The sequence below is a fragment of the Vombatus ursinus genome, unplaced genomic scaffold (assembly GCF_900497805.2).
Source record: "Vombatus ursinus unplaced genomic scaffold, bare-nosed wombat genome assembly UNPS02009975.1, whole genome shotgun sequence".
In the NCBI taxonomy this organism is placed as follows: domain Eukaryota; kingdom Metazoa; phylum Chordata; class Mammalia; order Diprotodontia; family Vombatidae; genus Vombatus; species Vombatus ursinus.
This window is the reverse complement of record NW_020949753.1, coordinates 4084512-4101772: the sequence shown is the minus strand read 5'-3', so window position 1 is coordinate 4101772 and position 17261 is coordinate 4084512. Positions and strand designations below refer to the sequence as shown.

At 37.6% G+C, this 17261-nt stretch overlaps 1 protein-coding gene across 3 annotated transcripts in view; it reads left to right on the top strand.

Moving 5' to 3' along the window:
- The window catches only part of HERC3 (HECT and RLD domain containing E3 ubiquitin protein ligase 3), a 107834-nt gene extending 90962 nt beyond the window's left edge, over window positions 1–16872 (top strand). For all 3 annotated transcript variants that reach the window (XM_027853346.1, XM_027853347.1, XM_027853345.1), the window contains 3 exons: window positions 10580–10763; window positions 11297–11399; window positions 15667–16872. In XM_027853346.1, the coding sequence (XP_027709147.1) occupies window positions 10580–10763; window positions 11297–11399; window positions 15667–15875 (496 nt within the window). In that variant the 3' untranslated portion in view covers window positions 15876–16872. The remainder of the gene's footprint in view (window positions 1–10579; window positions 10764–11296; window positions 11400–15666) is intronic.
- The last annotated feature ends 389 nt before the right edge of the window (window positions 16873–17261 follow it).

The window sequence follows — 17261 nt, the reverse complement described above, 5'->3', positions numbered from 1 at the left end:
ACTAACTTCATCAGCCTAATAACCAACATAAATAGCTTCTGGTGAGGAGATTATTTTTACTATGAAAATGAAAGGCTAATCTTGTCACAAATAAATGTGTAATTGCTGCCTGGCACATTTTTGGAGATATCTTTAGGAATGAAAAAGTACAAATTTTTGTTATGAACATGCACACATATTTGTGTGTGTGTGTGTATATCTACATCTATAAAATCAGCATCTATAACGGAGGTTAAGTGACTTGCAGGTAGTAAGCCCATGATCACGGATTGTGCATAATGTGTAGCACCGCCTTTGGCATCGCTCTTATAACTCAGCCACTAGCAGATTAGGTCCCCAGAGGGGTCCCTGCTGTCTTGGGTTCTGGGGGTGAATGTGACTACTTGTAATGCTGTAGTTCATGAGCCTCTACCAATTTGTTTCCCATTAAGACTGGCTGATTAGCCAGTCGTCTGGATTACCTTTTAGAAAAGCCATTTACTCAAATGGAATAGTAGGAACAGTAGTTACAAATAATTTCCCCAGGAATTTCAGGATGTACTTTCCTAAAGGAGGAAGGAACATGGACGTAAAGTACAGTGTTAGTGAGGCACACAATGCATGTAGGAAACACATGTGGCAAAGGCAAGTGGAAACGCTGGAAGGGTAGCATGTTGATCACCTTTCTTTCTCTGGAAAGGCCTTATGAAATTCACTGTGGGACAGGGGTTGTTGGTGTTAGTGATAGACAAGTCATCCCATTGCTAAGATGAGCTGGCTCCTCATAGGGCTTGGTGTATTTCCTGAGCCAGCATGGGTCAGGCAGGTGGCTCAGCTGCTGGGCTCTTCCCAGGGCTTAATGTTTCTGTATCTATTCATGAGACTGATGGACAGACTGACAGACTCCCTGGGCTTCATTCTTCGATGGGCAGCTGCAGTCTCCACCACCTCTAGCCTCTGGTATGCTCTTTCATAAAGGGCAGAGCCAGGCTCACGTAAGGGGCTACGTGACCTTCTGGATACAGAGCCAACCTTAATGTCAGAAGGATCTACTTTTTAACATACACAGGCAGTGTGTGACCCAAGGAAAGTCATTTAACCCCTTGGTGCCTCAGGCAACTATTTACAATGCATATTTGCAGAATAGTTGCAGATCTATATTGATAGACTTTTTTTTTTTAAACTGGGAATTCCCTACATTGATGTAAATCCAAAAATACTCTCCATTTCTCTGTATATTTTAATTGAGTTTACTTTTGAGTTTAGTTTTATTTTTAATTGAGTTTGTCTCTATAGGTTTGGAAATTGCCATGTTGAAATGTGGAATGATTTTGTTGGCCCAGATGGTTTCTCTTATCATCTCTGATGGCTCACATTCAAGGAAATTGTTTTTCTTTTTTCTAGCTGAATATTCCTGCTAAATTTCCTGACTCACTCACTTAGTTCTTTGTTGAGAATTGTTATTCATTCTTATCTGACTCCTCATGACCCCAGATGGGGTTTTCTTGGCAAAAATACCGAAGTAGTTTGCCATTTCCTTTTCCAGTTCATTTTACAGGTGAGGAAACTGAGGCAAATGAGGTTAAGTGACTTGCCCAGAATCACACAGCTAGTAAGTATCTTAGGCCAGGTTTGAACTCATGAAGTGAGTCTTCCCGACTCCAGGCCCAGCACTCTATACACTATGGTGCCACTTAGCTGCCCTTTATTGATTATGCCCCTGGCGATCTTTGATGAATAGGAGTCTTTGCTATCAAGAGCTAAAAGGGACTGGAGAATCATCTCATCCAACTCCCTTATGACAGTGACAATGCTAAAACTGAGAAGCTAATGACCTGCCCAGAGTTACAGAAGTCATAAAGAGCAGAGCCAAACAATCCTCCTACATCTTCTGTATCTGAATCTCCTACCTCTAGGATAAAGTACAAAGTATTCTTCTGGGCATTTATAAATCTTTACAATCGGGCTGTAGCTTTACTTTCTAGGTCTATTTTCATTTATATGCTCTATATTATAGTCAATGTGTTTGAAATTGTGATGAAATGAAGACATTCATAGGTCATTCAGCAGTTAGCAGAAGATTTATCTAGCCACAGCACAGATACTTGACAAAGTTGTAGCATTTAGCAAAGGTAGAAGCATATAGAAAAGCATGTGGTCAGCAGGGCAGAGTGGGGTGACTCCCAATCCCTTGGGACGTAGATAGCAAGTCTCAAGGACTCCCGCTCCTAGTTTGCCAGGCCTATTTTACTCTTTTAGGTGAACAGAAAGCCCAAGCCTTAGCTCCCTTAGTCAACCACATCCCAAGGGCAATTTCAATGCTTTTTAAGGAAAAACAAACCTAACCTGCTAGCCATAAGGTCTTGGGGGAAATCTAGCCCAGACTTCATAGAGGAAATATGGAAGGGACTTCATAGGCCCTTCCTAATCTCACCCACCCACCCCCAGGTTGCTGGAGTCTCAATCTTCAATTATTTTGTATTTACCTAGTATACATTTGCTATTTACTTATGTGTACACTTGTTTCTCTCATAAATTATAAGCAAGTGCTTAATAGATGTTTGTTGAATGACTAGGAGGAATGACAATTTTGTGGAGAATTTCTGCCTTGAAATTAGGAGACTGTATAAAGTTGTAGGATAGTGTTCTAAGGATCTGCATTACATACCTTTATATTATTTTTATAGTTTCTTCCTATTCCAGGGAAAACTCAGGGTTAAATCAGTTATATAGTGCCGTATTCTCCTGCCATCTGCTGCTTTCTCTCCAACCCACGTGTTGCTGAGTAAAGCTGGGGAAAATTACAAAATTGTGCTGACTGGGTCCACTGCAAATTTATGTTATGTAATCTTACCTGGACCCTTTCTGTAGGCAAGGCAATCCTTTTACACCTACAGAACCAATTTAATATCCCACTCAGCTTTCAATAGCTCCTCTAACCTCCCATTGCTCCCCATATCCTCACCATCTTAGCTAAGAACTTTACCTCATATTTCACTGAAAAAAATTGAAGTGATTCACCAAGATCTCCCTCTTCTCCTCTTAAATCACTCAAATGCCTTCAGCCATTATCTCCTTTTTCATCTCCATCTCAACATGAAGAGGTGGCCCCTCTCCTTGCCAAGGCAAATCACTGTATGTGTTCACATGCAATCCCATTCCATCCTGTCCTCTCCAGCAGATTTCCCTGCCCTGTCACCTCTACTTTCTCTTTAATCTTCAGTCTCTTCCAGTCTATTTACTACTTCTCAAACATACCCATTTCCCCCCTATTCTCAAAAAACCCTCACTTGATTCATTCATTCTTGCTAGCTACTCCTTTCTAAGTTGCTTCCTTTGAAATATTATATACTCATTAGGGTTCTCTTTATCAGGGATTTTTTTTATTTCCAATTCAAATAACATACAACTTGTTATTTAGTCATGCTATTAAAGAATCTAAGGCATGCACTATATGTTTAGAGGCATGCTATAAAAAGTAAATATGTGTAGATTTGTGCCTTTTCTTCCCCTTTAAATTTGTGGACTTAGAAGTAAATCCAGCTAATTAAGAATTATCTAATGTCTAGCTGGGGCTTTTAAAGTAACAAAAATATGTCTGTAAAACAGATAACTTGTTTTGCTATCAAAGTTGTCACCTCTATCTTTATTGCAACTTGCTAGTCTTGCTAGTCTGTGTTCTGGTTGGGGCTTGAGAACATTTGATAATGGGTACCATAAAAGGAAGACTAAAAGTATTCTTAGGGATTGAACACCTGGTCAGAAAGCAATTGTAGGGGACCCTTGTACGAGCACTGGCCACAGAACTGGGTGTCATTTGGCAGCTTTGCCCATTAGCCATTTCTGGGTTACAGTTCCAGGGTGGAGAGGAGTATCTCAAGTAGCCAGAGAACAGGGGCCCAACCTGAGAGCAGACCAAGAAGGCAGTGACCAGACGTCTCCTTGGATGAACTGTAACATAAAGTCCAAAGTCAAGAAATAGACTGGAAAAAATGAGCAAACCACAAAAGAACTTGACCCTTGAACAGTTCTATGGTGATAGGGAAGCTCGGAAGAAGGCATCTACAAGCAAAGTTCAAAGAAAAAGTGCAATTTGGACATAAGCTCAATAAGAATTCATAGAGGAACTAAAGAAAGAGATAAAAAGGAGCAAAAAAAAAAAATTTTTAAGTCAAATAAAGAGCCATAAAGAAAAAAAAAATTGGGAAAAGAAATGAGAGCCATACAAGAAAAATATAAAAAGAGAATTAACAACTTGATGAAACAGGCACAAAGAAATAATGAAGAAAATAATTTCTTTAAAATAAGAATTGGCCAAATGGTAAAAGAGGTGTAAAATCTTACTAATAAAACAATTCCTTAAAAATTAAAATTGATCAAGTAGAAGCTAATGACTCCATGAGACATCAAGAAACAATAAAACAGTCTTTAAAAAATTGAACAAAATAGATGAAAGTGTAAAATATCTCATAGGAAAAACAACTTACCTGTAAAATAGCTCAAGGAGAGATAATTTAAGAATTATTGGACTACCTGAAAGCTATGAGCAAAAAAGTAATCATATTTCAAGAAATTATACAGGAAATATCATAGAACCAGAGGGCAAAGTCAAAATGGAAAGAATCCACTAGTCATCTTCTGAAAGAAATCCCAAAATGAAAACTTCCAGGAATATTATATAGCCAATTCCAGAGCTCCCAGGTTAAATAGAAAATATTACAATTGCCAGAAATAAAGAATTCAAATATTGTGGAGCCATAGGAGCGTGCAGGATTTTAGCAGCTACCACTATAAAGGAGCCAGAGGGCTTAGACTATGATATTCCAGAAGGCAAAGCAACTAGGATTATGACCAAGAATAACCTGCCCAGAAAAACTGAGTGTAGTCCAATGGGGGAAGATGGTTATTTAATGAAATAGAGAACTTCCAAGAATTCCTGATGAAAAGACCATAGCTGAAGAGTAAATTTGATATTCAAACATGAGGCTCAAGAAAAGCATGAAAATGTAAATGTGAGTGAGAAATCATAAGGAACTTAATAAGGTCAAACTGTTTCTATTCCCAAGTGGGAAGATGATACATGTAACCCCTAAAAATTCTATCACCATTTGGGCAGATATAAGGATTTACTTAGAGAGTGTGGGAGTGAGTCTATTATATTGGGCTGATCTCAAAAGAAAAATGGAAGAGTGAGAAGGAGAGATGCATTGGGAGAAGGAGGAAAGGAGTTGGAAGAACGAGGGAAATTATTTCATATAAAAGAGGCTTGCAAGGAAGAATTTTTACAATGGAGGGAAAAATAAGGGAGTGAGCCACCATGCTTTAAACCTCATTCTCATCTGAGCTAGTTCAAAGAGGGAAGAATATCTATATCTCTATAACTATAGAGATATAGATAGATATAGATATCTACATTTATCTATCTATAGATATATACACACACAGTTGAATATAGAAATTCATCTTGCCCTATGGGAGAGTAGGAGGGAAAGGGAATAAAAGAAAGGAGGGTGTGATAAGAGGATGGTATATTAAGAGAGGCACTGGTCAGAAGCAAAACAGACTTTGAGGAGATGGCAGGGAAAAAAATAAATAGAGAATAGAATGTAATCATAACTGTGAATGTAAATGGAATGAACTCACCCATAACGAGGAGTTGGATAGGAGAATGGATTAGAAACCAGAATCCAACAATATGTTCTTTATAAGAAACATGCTTGAAACAGAAAGACAAATGCAGTAAGGGGCTGGAGACAGAATCTACTTTGCTTCAGCTGAAACAAAGTCAGGGGTAGCAATCATGATCTCAAACAAAGCAAAAGAAAAAAATAGAGAATATTGGTAACTTTCTAGAGAACAGTTTTAGTTGAATGTTAGGTTGGAAGTCATATTGTAGGAAGTTAAGCAGAGAGTGAGAGGAAAGAAAGTGGAGACACTTGTTACAGACTGCTTTTTCAAAGCTGCCCCTTTGCAAGTTTTCCGTTACTTCTAGCAGCTTTTTGGTTTATCCTTCATAACCTGTCAGTTTAGGAGAAGAAATATGGGACAGTAGTTAGTGGGGTTAGGTGTATTAAGTCAGGGTTTTCTGAGGATGAGAGACATAGTCTTCAGTTTTATAGGCAGTAGGGAAACAGCCAGTAGACAGGGAAAAATTGAAAATTAGTGAGAGAGCAGAGATGATAGAGGGGACATTTTAGTGGAGGAGATGTAATGAAATGGGATCACATAGAGTTAAAGGGCTTGCTTTGGCAAGGGGAAAGGCCACCTCTTCATGTGAGACAGGTGAAGGAGGAGAGAGTGCCAGAAGGCATCTGAATGATATGAGATGAAAAAGGGAGAAAAGGGAGTTTTTGGTGAATGGCTTCAGTTTTAAAAATAAAACAAAGTAAGGTTCTCACCTGTGAGAATGGAGTGCAGGGAAGGAGTGAAGGGGAAGCATGAGAGTTTTGAGGAGGGAAACAATTTAGAACCACTGTGGTGATTGGGATAGTGAGTTATTCAGGAAAGTGTAAGAGGATTGTCTGGCAACTGTGAAGGCTGAGTTGAGGTTACTCTTTACTCCTTTGTAGCATAATTTGGTAATAATAACTTTTATACTTTTTTCATAATTTTCCTTGAGATTCTAGACCTTTTTGTTCTTTCAGATGAATTTCATTATTATTTTTTCTAGCTTTGTAAAATCATCCTTTTGGTAATCTGAATAGTACAGCACCAAATAAATAGTTTAATTTAGGTAATAATGTCATTTAACTTATATTGGCTTGGTCTGTCTGTGAATTCTTGGTATTTCTCTATTTAGGATTATCTTTTATGTGTGTTTCTTCAGAGTGGATTTTATGGTTGCATTCATATAGTTTTTGAGTGTGTCTTGCTAGGTAGAACCCCAACAATCTGATACATTCTGGGCTTTTTTTTTGTGAGGCAATTGGAATTAAGTGACTTGCCCAGAGTCACACAGCTGGTGAGTGTTATGTGTCTGAGGCAGGATTTGAACGCAGGTCCTCCTGACTCCAGGGCCGGTGCTCTATCCACTGTACCACTTAGGTGCCCCAATCTGTTACATTCTGAATAGAATTTCTCATTCTGTGTTTTCTTTCTGAGTTGTGTTGGTAATATATCAGAGTACTGATGATTTATGTAGATTTATTTTCCATTCTGTAAGTTGAATTTAACTGTTGTAGTAATTTTTAGTTGATTCTTTCAGATTCTCTATATAGACCATCATGTAATATGCAAAAAAGATCATTTTGTTTCAATCTTGCCTATGCTTAGTTCTTTGATATTTTTTTCTTATTGCTAGAGCCAGCACTTACTGTGCTATTTTAAACAATAATGATGATAGTGGAATCTTTGCTTTATCCTTAATCTTAATTGGAAATGCCTCTAATCTTTCTATGTTTCATATGTTTGATCCTGGTTTTACACAAATATTATTTACCATAGTAAAGAAAAGTCCATTGCAGGGAAACTACATTGTGCTTAAAGGCAATAAAGATAATGAATAAGTATTAGTATTTAATATATATGCTCCAAATAACAATATATTTGGTCAAATGCCTCTTCCCTACTTATTAATGAAAACCTGCTATTACTCTTATTATTAATATCTACTATATTTATATTTTTCCTTATATTGAACAAACACTACATTCATTGTATAATCTTGTTAATATATTGTTGTAGCCTAAACATTTTGTTTAATTTTTTTTGTGTTGATGTTCATTATGTATACTGGTCTGTAATTTTTTCCCTCTGCTCTGTCTCTTCTTGACTTAAGTCTCAAAATCAAATTTACATCATAGAGCTTGGAAGAGTCTTTCAATTTTCTATTTTTATAAATTATTTAATATTAGAAGTAATTGATCTTTATAGAGTTCACTTATAAATCTATCTGGACATGGATTGTTTTTCCCCTTTGGAAGTTCTTTTATGGTTTTTTCAAGTTTCTGATATTGGATTATTATTTCCTCTGTTGCTCTCTGTATTTTATATCTCTGATTATTAATTTATTTCATCTAGCATATTGATTTGTTTCACCTAACAAAATTGTTTATTTCCTTCTCAGTTACTGTTAATTCTTTTTTATTTTTGATATGAACAGTTTAACTGTCTTCTCTTTTAATTAGATTAGTTAATTGTTTATCTATTTTATCAGATTTCCCCCCCTGTCACAAATTTCCCAGTTTTATCAGTTCAGTGGGCTTTTTTTTAGTGTTCTTTTTTCTTTTTCTTTCAATTTTGTCCATCTCTTCTATTTTCAGAATTTCTACTTTGGTATTAGGTTGGAATTTAAAATTTTTTCTAGCTTTTTTAGCTGCATGCCCAATTCATTGATTTATTCTTTTTCTTTTATTGATGAAAATGTAGAGACATAAATTTCCCCTTAAGGATTGCTTTAGCTGAATCCCATAAGTTTTGGTATTTGTTAAATTGTTGTCATTATCTTTAATGAAATTTTTGAATGGTACCATGATTTGTTCTTTGACCCATCAATTCTTCAGAATTAAGTTATTTAAAGTGTCTAATTGGTTTTTAATTCTCTTTTCAAAGGAACTTTATTAAATATAATTTGATTGCATTGTAGTTGCAGTAAAGGGTGTATCTAGTATTTTTTTTTGCATTTGTTGGTGAAAGTTTTATGCCCTAATACATGGCCAGTTTTTCTAAAAGTGCCATAGATAGATAGATACATAGATATGTAAATGTATAAATTATATATTTAATCCTTTTCCCATTCATAATTGCTAAATGCCTGTTATATTTAATTTTTCTAAAATCCTGTTCGTGTCCTTATTAATTTCTTCATCTTTTTTGTTAGATTTCTTTAAATCCCAAAGGGTACAGTGTGATTTCTCACTAATAGAGTTCTACTTGTCTTTCTCTCCCTGTAATACGATAAGCCTTTCCCTCACATAGTTGCTATGTTATTTGGGTCACATATATTAAGTATTGCTATTGATTTATTATCTTTGGTGCCTTTAAGCTTAATTTAGTTTCTCTGCTTATCTCTTTCTGCTGTCTGTTTTGATTATAGCTTTGTCAGAAATGATTGCTATTCCTAGTTTTTTGAGTTAAACTACAACATAATAGATTCTGCTCCAGCCTCTTATTTTAATTCTGTGGGGATCTTTATATTTCATGTATTTCTTATAAACAACATTTTTTGATTCTGTTTTATAATTTATTCTGTTATCCTCTTCTGTTTTATTGGCGCATTCATTTCGTTCTTGCCCGTAGTTATGATTTTTAATTGCGTATTTTCCTCTATCCTATCTTCTTATACTTTTTCTTCTCTTTGCCCTCCCCCCTTTACAAAAAAGAAGGTGAGAAAAGAGAAATTGGCCTAACATTTGTTAAATATAAACGTACGTGTGAGGGATCTGGGCTTCCCTAGGACTTAACATATCACCATCTCTCCATAAAATCTCAACTTTTTTTTACAGGCTTTCTTACTCAGCTTTTTTTACATACTATCCATCTCCCATGTCTGGAATATTCTCCCTCCTTAGCTTCTTCTCTTTGACTCCCTAGCTTAAGTGTTCAGTGACCTTGTGCAAGGATTTTTCTTTGAGATCCCCACCCCCCATTTTCATATCTAACAGTTGTGAAAATTCTTACTTCCAGGTAATGATTCTTAAGTTCTTTGGGGTGCTGGGATGATAAATTTTGCTCAGTCAATATTAAGGGTGACTGACCATGTTAAAATTTAATTTTGTTCTTGGTAAAGAACTTGAGCTCCTCAGATAAGAGACAAATTAGAACATCTTTTTAAAATCTTGGGAGAACTATTTTATAGCCATTTAGAGTCACCAATGTTTGATATGAAATCTAGTGGTTTAAACATAGCTAACAGATTTAAGTTAAATAAAAAGAAAACATTTGCCAATTAAAATTATTATATGTTGAGTTGAGTGACCGAAGGTATTTTTAGTGATTACGTCTTTCCAGGATGAGTGAGTGAGTGAGTGAGTGAGTGTGTGTGTGTGTGTGTGTGTGTGTGTGTGTGTGTGTGTGTATTTAAGGATATCTTGTTTGAAGGCATTTTCAATAATCTCACAAAATTATCAGATGTCTTAGTCTTTAGTGAATTGGGACAGTGAGGGAATCTTCTTATATTTGGCATATATTTAGACCTGATGAATGTTTCTTTTAGGACAAGGTAGTCTTTCTGCATATGAGTCTGAGGAAGCAGGCCAATAATCACACTCTTTTGCCCCAAAGAAACTGTTTTAGGCACAGGGTTTGCTCAGGTTTGAGGGTGAAAGATATATTTAGTTTTCATAGGGAGTTCTAAGTATTAGAATTACGTGGTTTTCTTTCTTTAGTAGGATTCCATTCCATTCCATTTAGTAGTTGTCCTCATTCTCAGTGAGAGGTTTTATTTTGGGTATCAGTAAAAAAATAAGACAAGTAGGCATTCAACACAATAGTCCTTTATTGATATAAAACAACTGGAGCAGACTTTACTCTAAAAATATAACTACAGGAACCAAAACAATGAAAAGTGAAAAGGAATAAAAACACGAACGTTAAAGCACAGTTCCCTTGTTGACATACACAATGTAACTTTAATGTCTTCTATTTTCTCCTCTTTGGGCAGGCAAGAATTTGTGGATGCTTATGTCAACTATGTCTTCCACCTGTCAATCCATGAATGGTATGCGGCCTTTTCAAGTGGTTTTCTGAAGGTGTGTGGAGGCAAAGTACTGGAACTCTTCCAGCCTTCAGAGCTCAGGGCCATGATTGTGGGGAACAGCAATTATAACTGGGAAGAGTTGGAAGAGGTAAGGAAATAATATGATGTTTTGGTGGAGAGAGAGCAGAAGTACTCTGGACTGGGCCTGTTCTGAGCCTAGCCTTCTCAATAATATACCTTAATTTATCAGGATTTCTCTAACCCTTCGTGGGCATCCTTGGTCTATGGGAGACCGTCTTTAACCATTCTTTTGGTCTTTTTCCCCTAAACATATTTGCTCCCTGTCCTGTCCCTTGGTTTTCCTGAGTCTGCCCTTACCCCCCCCCCCACTTTTCCACAGGTAATCCATTGTTTTCCCAATGTCTGGCAGGGCCAGCTTCCCCTCTGTTTCCATAGTTCTGGACACCATCCCACTTGGCTATTACTTCTTGAGGCTATGCCCATAGAGGATAGATGAGCAAATGTGTGAATTTTCCAAAGTTTGCTGGTTTATATCAGTTATGTTGTTTGTTAGTATGTTTACTGTCTGGAGAAAAAGGCTCTGATTACTGCTATTGTTTTTATAAGTTTCTTTGTAAGTGCTATTATTCTTGTAAGTTCTTTGGACTTTTTCATTAACAGAGCACAGTCTATAAGGGAGATTACTCAGCTGCACATCCCACAGTGAAAATGTTTTGGGAAACTTTTCATGAATTTCCATTGGAAAAGAAGAAGAAATTTCTTTGTAAGTATTAATGAGAAGTATATGTCCGTTCAGTAATTAAATAAACATTTATTAAGTGCCTACTCTGTGCTAGGGATTCAAAGACAAAAATTGAACTGCCATGCCCTTAAGGAACTTACATTCTATTAGGGTGAAAACAATATTTAATGATTAAATACAATGATTAAATACAAAAAATTGTGGATGGGCTGGGGGTTCAGGGAGAACAGAAAGTCTTCTTTTAAGAGGAAGAACTTGAGCTGAGCCTTAAAGACGCCTCAAGATTCTTAGAGGCGGAGGTGAAGAGAGAGGCATTCCCAGAAGGTGGTGCAGGTTGGGCAAAAGCACAGAAAAAAGAAGACAGAGTATTTTGTAAGGAGATCTCCAAGTAAATCAACTTGTCTATATCATAAAGGATGTGGTGAGAGTAACATGAGACTGCTATTGGCCTAGATTGTGAAGGACTTTAACAAAGGCATTTCTGTCTTATCCTGGACTCTACAGGGAGCCTCTCAGGTTTCTTAAGCAGGGTAGCAATATGATTAGATCTGTGTTTTTAAAAAATATCAATTTTTCACTTGTGTGGAAGATGCACCAGGGAGGAAGAAACTAGAGGCAAGGAAAGTAATTAGGAGGTTTGGTTTATGGGAATAATTTTAAGGGTTGGAAAGGTATTTCGGCTCTCCCAACCATTCTCCAGCTTTTGTCAGCAAATGCTTTCTAGATGAAGTTATGTGATAAATATTAACTCGTTCCCTGCCTCCCATGACCAGAAGGAGAGAGAAAAACCCAAGGCATACTTTACATAGATTTCAATAGTATATATCAAAGGGTATCTGTTATTGCAAAAAATTAATTACAGCTAGCTGGGACTTAGGAAAAGAGTGAGTGCAGAAGCTACCAACAACCTCTTGTACTAACAAGTGAAGGGCACACTTAATTGGGTCTATAGACCTTCCTTTTGTCCTGAAACAGCTTTAATGGAAGAGTCTTTGGCAGCAGTATAATTTGAGGCTGGCCTGCTCCTGCTTATACATTTACCACGGGGCTTGGGAGTTGAGGGGAGACAAAATATTTTGTAGAATTTACAAGAGAAGAAAAGAAAAACCTCTTCAACTTTTGACAGGCAAATTTATCTAAAAAAGCAAAAACCATGTGGAAATAGGTACATGTCACCCTGCCTCCTCCAGTTGTCCTGAAGATGACATTATATTCTGATACTCAATGTAATAGATTGGCAATCATTACATTAAAAAGGAATGATAGTGATCTGTCTTTACCATTTCTATCTGACCCACATCAAAAATGAGAACAATGAATTAATAATAATAGTAAAAACATGGACAACGGTAAAGACAACTTACGCTAGCTTGATTCATCTCTCCAGTAGCACTTCAGATAATGAATTGAAATGCAGCAATCAAAAGAAGGCACTAGCTAATAAAAAAGAGACCAGGCTATTGTGATCTTTTGGAAAGAAGCGATCAGAGCCAAATGAGTGGTTGCCATGTTAGGGGACAAAAGGGATAGAGGCAGGAGATGTTGTAGAAAGAGCATGGACAAAAAAAAAAAATAGCAGCTATTGGAATAAGGTGCTCACATTCTTTTTTAAAATATATGTTTTTTTATTTTTTCCCAATTCCATGTTAAAATAATTTTTTTCTTTTTTTGGCTAGGCAATGGGGTTAAGTGACTTGCCCAGGGTCACTCAGCTAGTAAGTGTTATGTGTCTGAGGCCAGATTTGAACTCAGGTCCTCCTGAATCCAGGGCTGGTGCTCTATCCACTGCGCCACCTACCTGCCCCTAAAATAATTTTTTAAAACTTTTTTTTAACATTTTTTTAAGAGGAGCTCCCATTCTAATGGAGGAGATGATAGGACCTGTTAGCTGCAAATCAGATGAGAAGACCCTGGCACTTTTAGGGTGTAGAAGCAAAGCAGTACATATTTTTTAAACAATCATTTCCATTAATAAAACTCTATCAGTTTCTGATGAACCATTTGCCAGTGCCAGGGGCTTCAGTTGCAGAAACTTTCTTTTTCAGGTCTTTATAACTATGGAGAGTTGGGAAGACTTGAGTCTGAAGTCTGCCCCAGGCACTTCCTACTTTTGTAACCCTGAGCAAGCCTTGGATTCCTTGCTAATAAGAAGAGATAAGAATAACACCTGGTCTACAAGGTTGTTGTGAGGGTTAAGTGAGATAACATGTAAAGCGCCTTATAAATCTTAAAATACTATAAAATGCTAGCTGTTATTATTATTGCTAAGAAGGTAGGGGGTTTGGTCCCTGCAAAGGGAGTTTGCAGGTAACATCTCCCCAAGGGCTGTTTCCTTGGATTATGGTTCCAGAGGCCATAGTTGTAAATCCTGGTAATACAAATATAAATTGTATTAATTTCCTGCTCCTCTTCATCTGTGTTGCTATTCTCAGGGCTTTGGGGCTTACTTGGCCATTGATTGGTTAGTGATCAGTGTTGTCCCTTTTCTTACGTGAGTTATTCCTCTCAGTAGTGACTACAAGAGTTGAGTTGCAAGGTCCATTGGCCTAGGGTTGGAAGGGAGAGTGGAAAATAGGACTACCATACTCAGGGCTGTTGGACTTAAGGTACTGGGCTTTCTCCACCAGAGTCCAAGGGGAGGTAGGGTCAGCTTCAGAAAACCTTAGTGCTTCAACTAGATGGTCCTGCCTACTCCATCAATAGCATTTGGTTGATGATGGGAATGGTGATGATGGGCCCCTTCTCCCAGGGGCTGCTCCAAGTTCTGGGCTGGAAGGAGAGGTGATGATAGGGAGGAGGGAGAGCAGTCCTCTTCCCAGAGCTCCTGTGTTTCACCCGACCATCAGCAGTGTCATTTAATGGGGGTGGGGGGACAAGAGAAGGGTGGCCGGAAAAAATGAAGCTACAGGGAGATGTGTTCAGTCACAGTGCTATAAAATGATGTCTTTTCCTGAAGCAATGGTAGAATTGATTTGATTACTATTCTCATAGAAAGAAAGGGAAAGCAGGGTGAGAGGTAGAGGGAATGTGTGTGGTAGCATGGCAGAAAGATGGTGTGTTCGGGTGGCCAGGGCTGTCCATATGTCATGAGCTCTCACTAATCAGGGTGGCCTTTGTAAAAAAGAAACTAGAGATCTGCTTGGGAAGGTGCATATCAAGAAGCAGGAAGATGGTGAGGAGGTTAGATATGTAGATTTTGCAGTTAGAAATAAATGAACCTTGAACTCATGGGAGTTGAGAACACTGAGAGAGTATAGAGATGGGAAAAGACCCAGGGTAAAACTGTGAGGTCACCTAAATATCAATGGTTATTCTGCAAAAGAGACTGAGAAGGCTCAGTCAGACAGCTAGGAGAAGAACCAGCAGAACAGTGTCAATGAAACCCTAGAGATGTGAGAATATTCAAGAGGGGACAGGCAACAATGTCAGATGCTACGTGGAGAGCAAGAAGATTGAGAACTGAGGGGTGGGAAGATGCTCAGTATGGGGACGTGTTGGAATCCAGTCCAAAGGAGTATGGCTGGTGGGAAATAAAGAGATGGCAGGCCTTGGAGCCATGAGTGCTTTGGGAGTTGTTTTGGAGGGCTGGAACCCTCCAATCAGATGAGGCTTCCTAGAACCGTGATATGGTACTGTCCGCAGAAGTGTAGTCTTTGACCTACATTGGCAGGAGTTTTCTCAGTGAGAATTTCCTACACCAGTGCAATCACAGGTGTGGACCATGAAATCATGATAATGACCTTGTAAAGAGTTACTGAGTCAGTCAGTCACCAAACTCTGTGCAGGGCACTGTGTGAAGCAGTGGGATATAATGAAAGACAAGGATAGTCCTTGCTCTTACAAAGTCACTATCTCTTGGTTGTAGTAGATGGCCATGGATGTCCATTCTAACTCCACAGCTCTGTTATCTGAGATGAACTCTGGGGTACCTAAAGGGGGAGGGAGGGAAAAAAAGACAAAAAGACATTTACGTGATAACTTTATTATATATTTAAAAGGAATAGCAAGTTGTACATAATAGATTTGCAGTTTCATGTGCATCTTTTTATTATATACAGTTATTATTTATTATATATATATATTTATGGAAATGCTTATTTTATTCCCTAAATGAAAAAGAAAATTTTTTTTTAAAAAGAAAAGAAATAATGGCCTGTTTAGCACAAACCACTATGTGATGTGTTTTCAGCATTAGTAGAAATGAGTCAATATTGAGTACAAACACCAGTGGGGATTGTCACTCTTTTTGCTTGGCTATGGTTTTAATACCTTACCCCGTTATTCTCAGTGTTTTTGACAGGCAGTGACCGGATCCCAATCTATGGAATGTCGAGCCTGAGAATCATCATCCAGTCCACAACCAGTGGGGAGGAATATTTGCCTGTGGCTCATACTTGCTACAACCTTCTAGACCTACCCAAATACAGCAGCAAAGAGATACTGAATGTTCGCCTGACTCAGGCTATTGACCACTATGAGGGATTTAGTTTGGCCTGAGGCACCCCAAATTCACCTGCCCTATCCCAGTGCCCACAGTGGGTCTTGTGCAGAAGAACACTCGGAGTGATTTTTATTTTGGATTTGTGCAATCAAATTGGGTTGAAATATTTGAAGACTGCATCTCAGTGATACATTTTTAGGGATATCAAAGAAATGAAACTCTAACAAATCAGCATTTGGGTTGGGGGTGGAGTGGGTTCGGGAATGGGGAATTGACTCTCATTTGGAGATTTTATAAAAACTACCTTCTCAAATTCAGCTTCTTCCATTCCAGCTGTCCCTCACACTTCTCCAGGTGGTTGGTGATCTGCTGGGTAAAACAGTAGTCATTTCCTAGCTATCAGTTTCTAGATGCCTTTCCCCCTTGACAATATTCCTTGTCCAATATCCCATTCTTTCATTCTTCTAAAAGTTCCTTTTCTTCCTTACCTTAGAATGTTGAATCATTCACTCTCTTGGAAGCCTTTGAAATTTTACTGGTGCATTTGGCTGGCTTTGACTCAAAGCCCCAACCATTGCTCTGACTCTCAGGAGGAAATGACTGTTTCACAGTTTTAAACCGCTGAGACTCAGTCTATGGCTTTGGTCTAGCTTTGAGAACTTACAGTGAACCTTTGTATACTTTTTTTTTTAAAGAGCTTCAGAGAAAAACAAAATAAAACTCCTTTTTTATGAAAATGGCCCCCTTCCTTTTCCTTCAGAAGGATTTGCAGAGTAGCTTGGCATTTCAGTGGAAACCAGTCCTGTTTCTGCCTCTTTTAGGCATGTCCCTCTGAAAAAAAATGTGTTTTTTATTTGCATTATCCTGCTTTCCTGGCAAGTTTTGTTTTTTAGAGAGTCTTCTTGTGCCAGGAAAAAGTAGCAATAAATCATATGTAACAGTGTGAAATTTCTTGTCAGTTTTTCCCTAACTCGCTTTCCCTCACTTTTTAATTTTTCTTCTTTCCCAGACTTCTCCTGTCCTTCCCCCTTTTCCTATAGAACTCTTCCTCTTCCCACTTCTGTTTCTCTCTAACTTTACTTAACTTTTCCTTTCTTCCTCCCCTTCAGAGGATGCATGCAATTTATTCTTTTGAAATTTACATTAAAAATGCAAAATTTCTATCCAACAGATTTTTCTTCCCTCTTCACTAAATGCTGGCAAATTAAGGACATTCTTTATTACGGAACTTGTGTTTTGCAAATTTGAAATGCTTGATTACAGTAGGAAATTATGTTTGAATCACATAGATGTTTCTCAAAGGAATGGAATTCTGCTACCTTCGACATCATGGAAAAATGTCCTTCATGATCAAAGAATTCACGTGGATCTAATTTTAAAGACCTTCTAAGCTAGAGAAAACTTATTTATATAATATGCAGTATTTATGAACCACATGATAT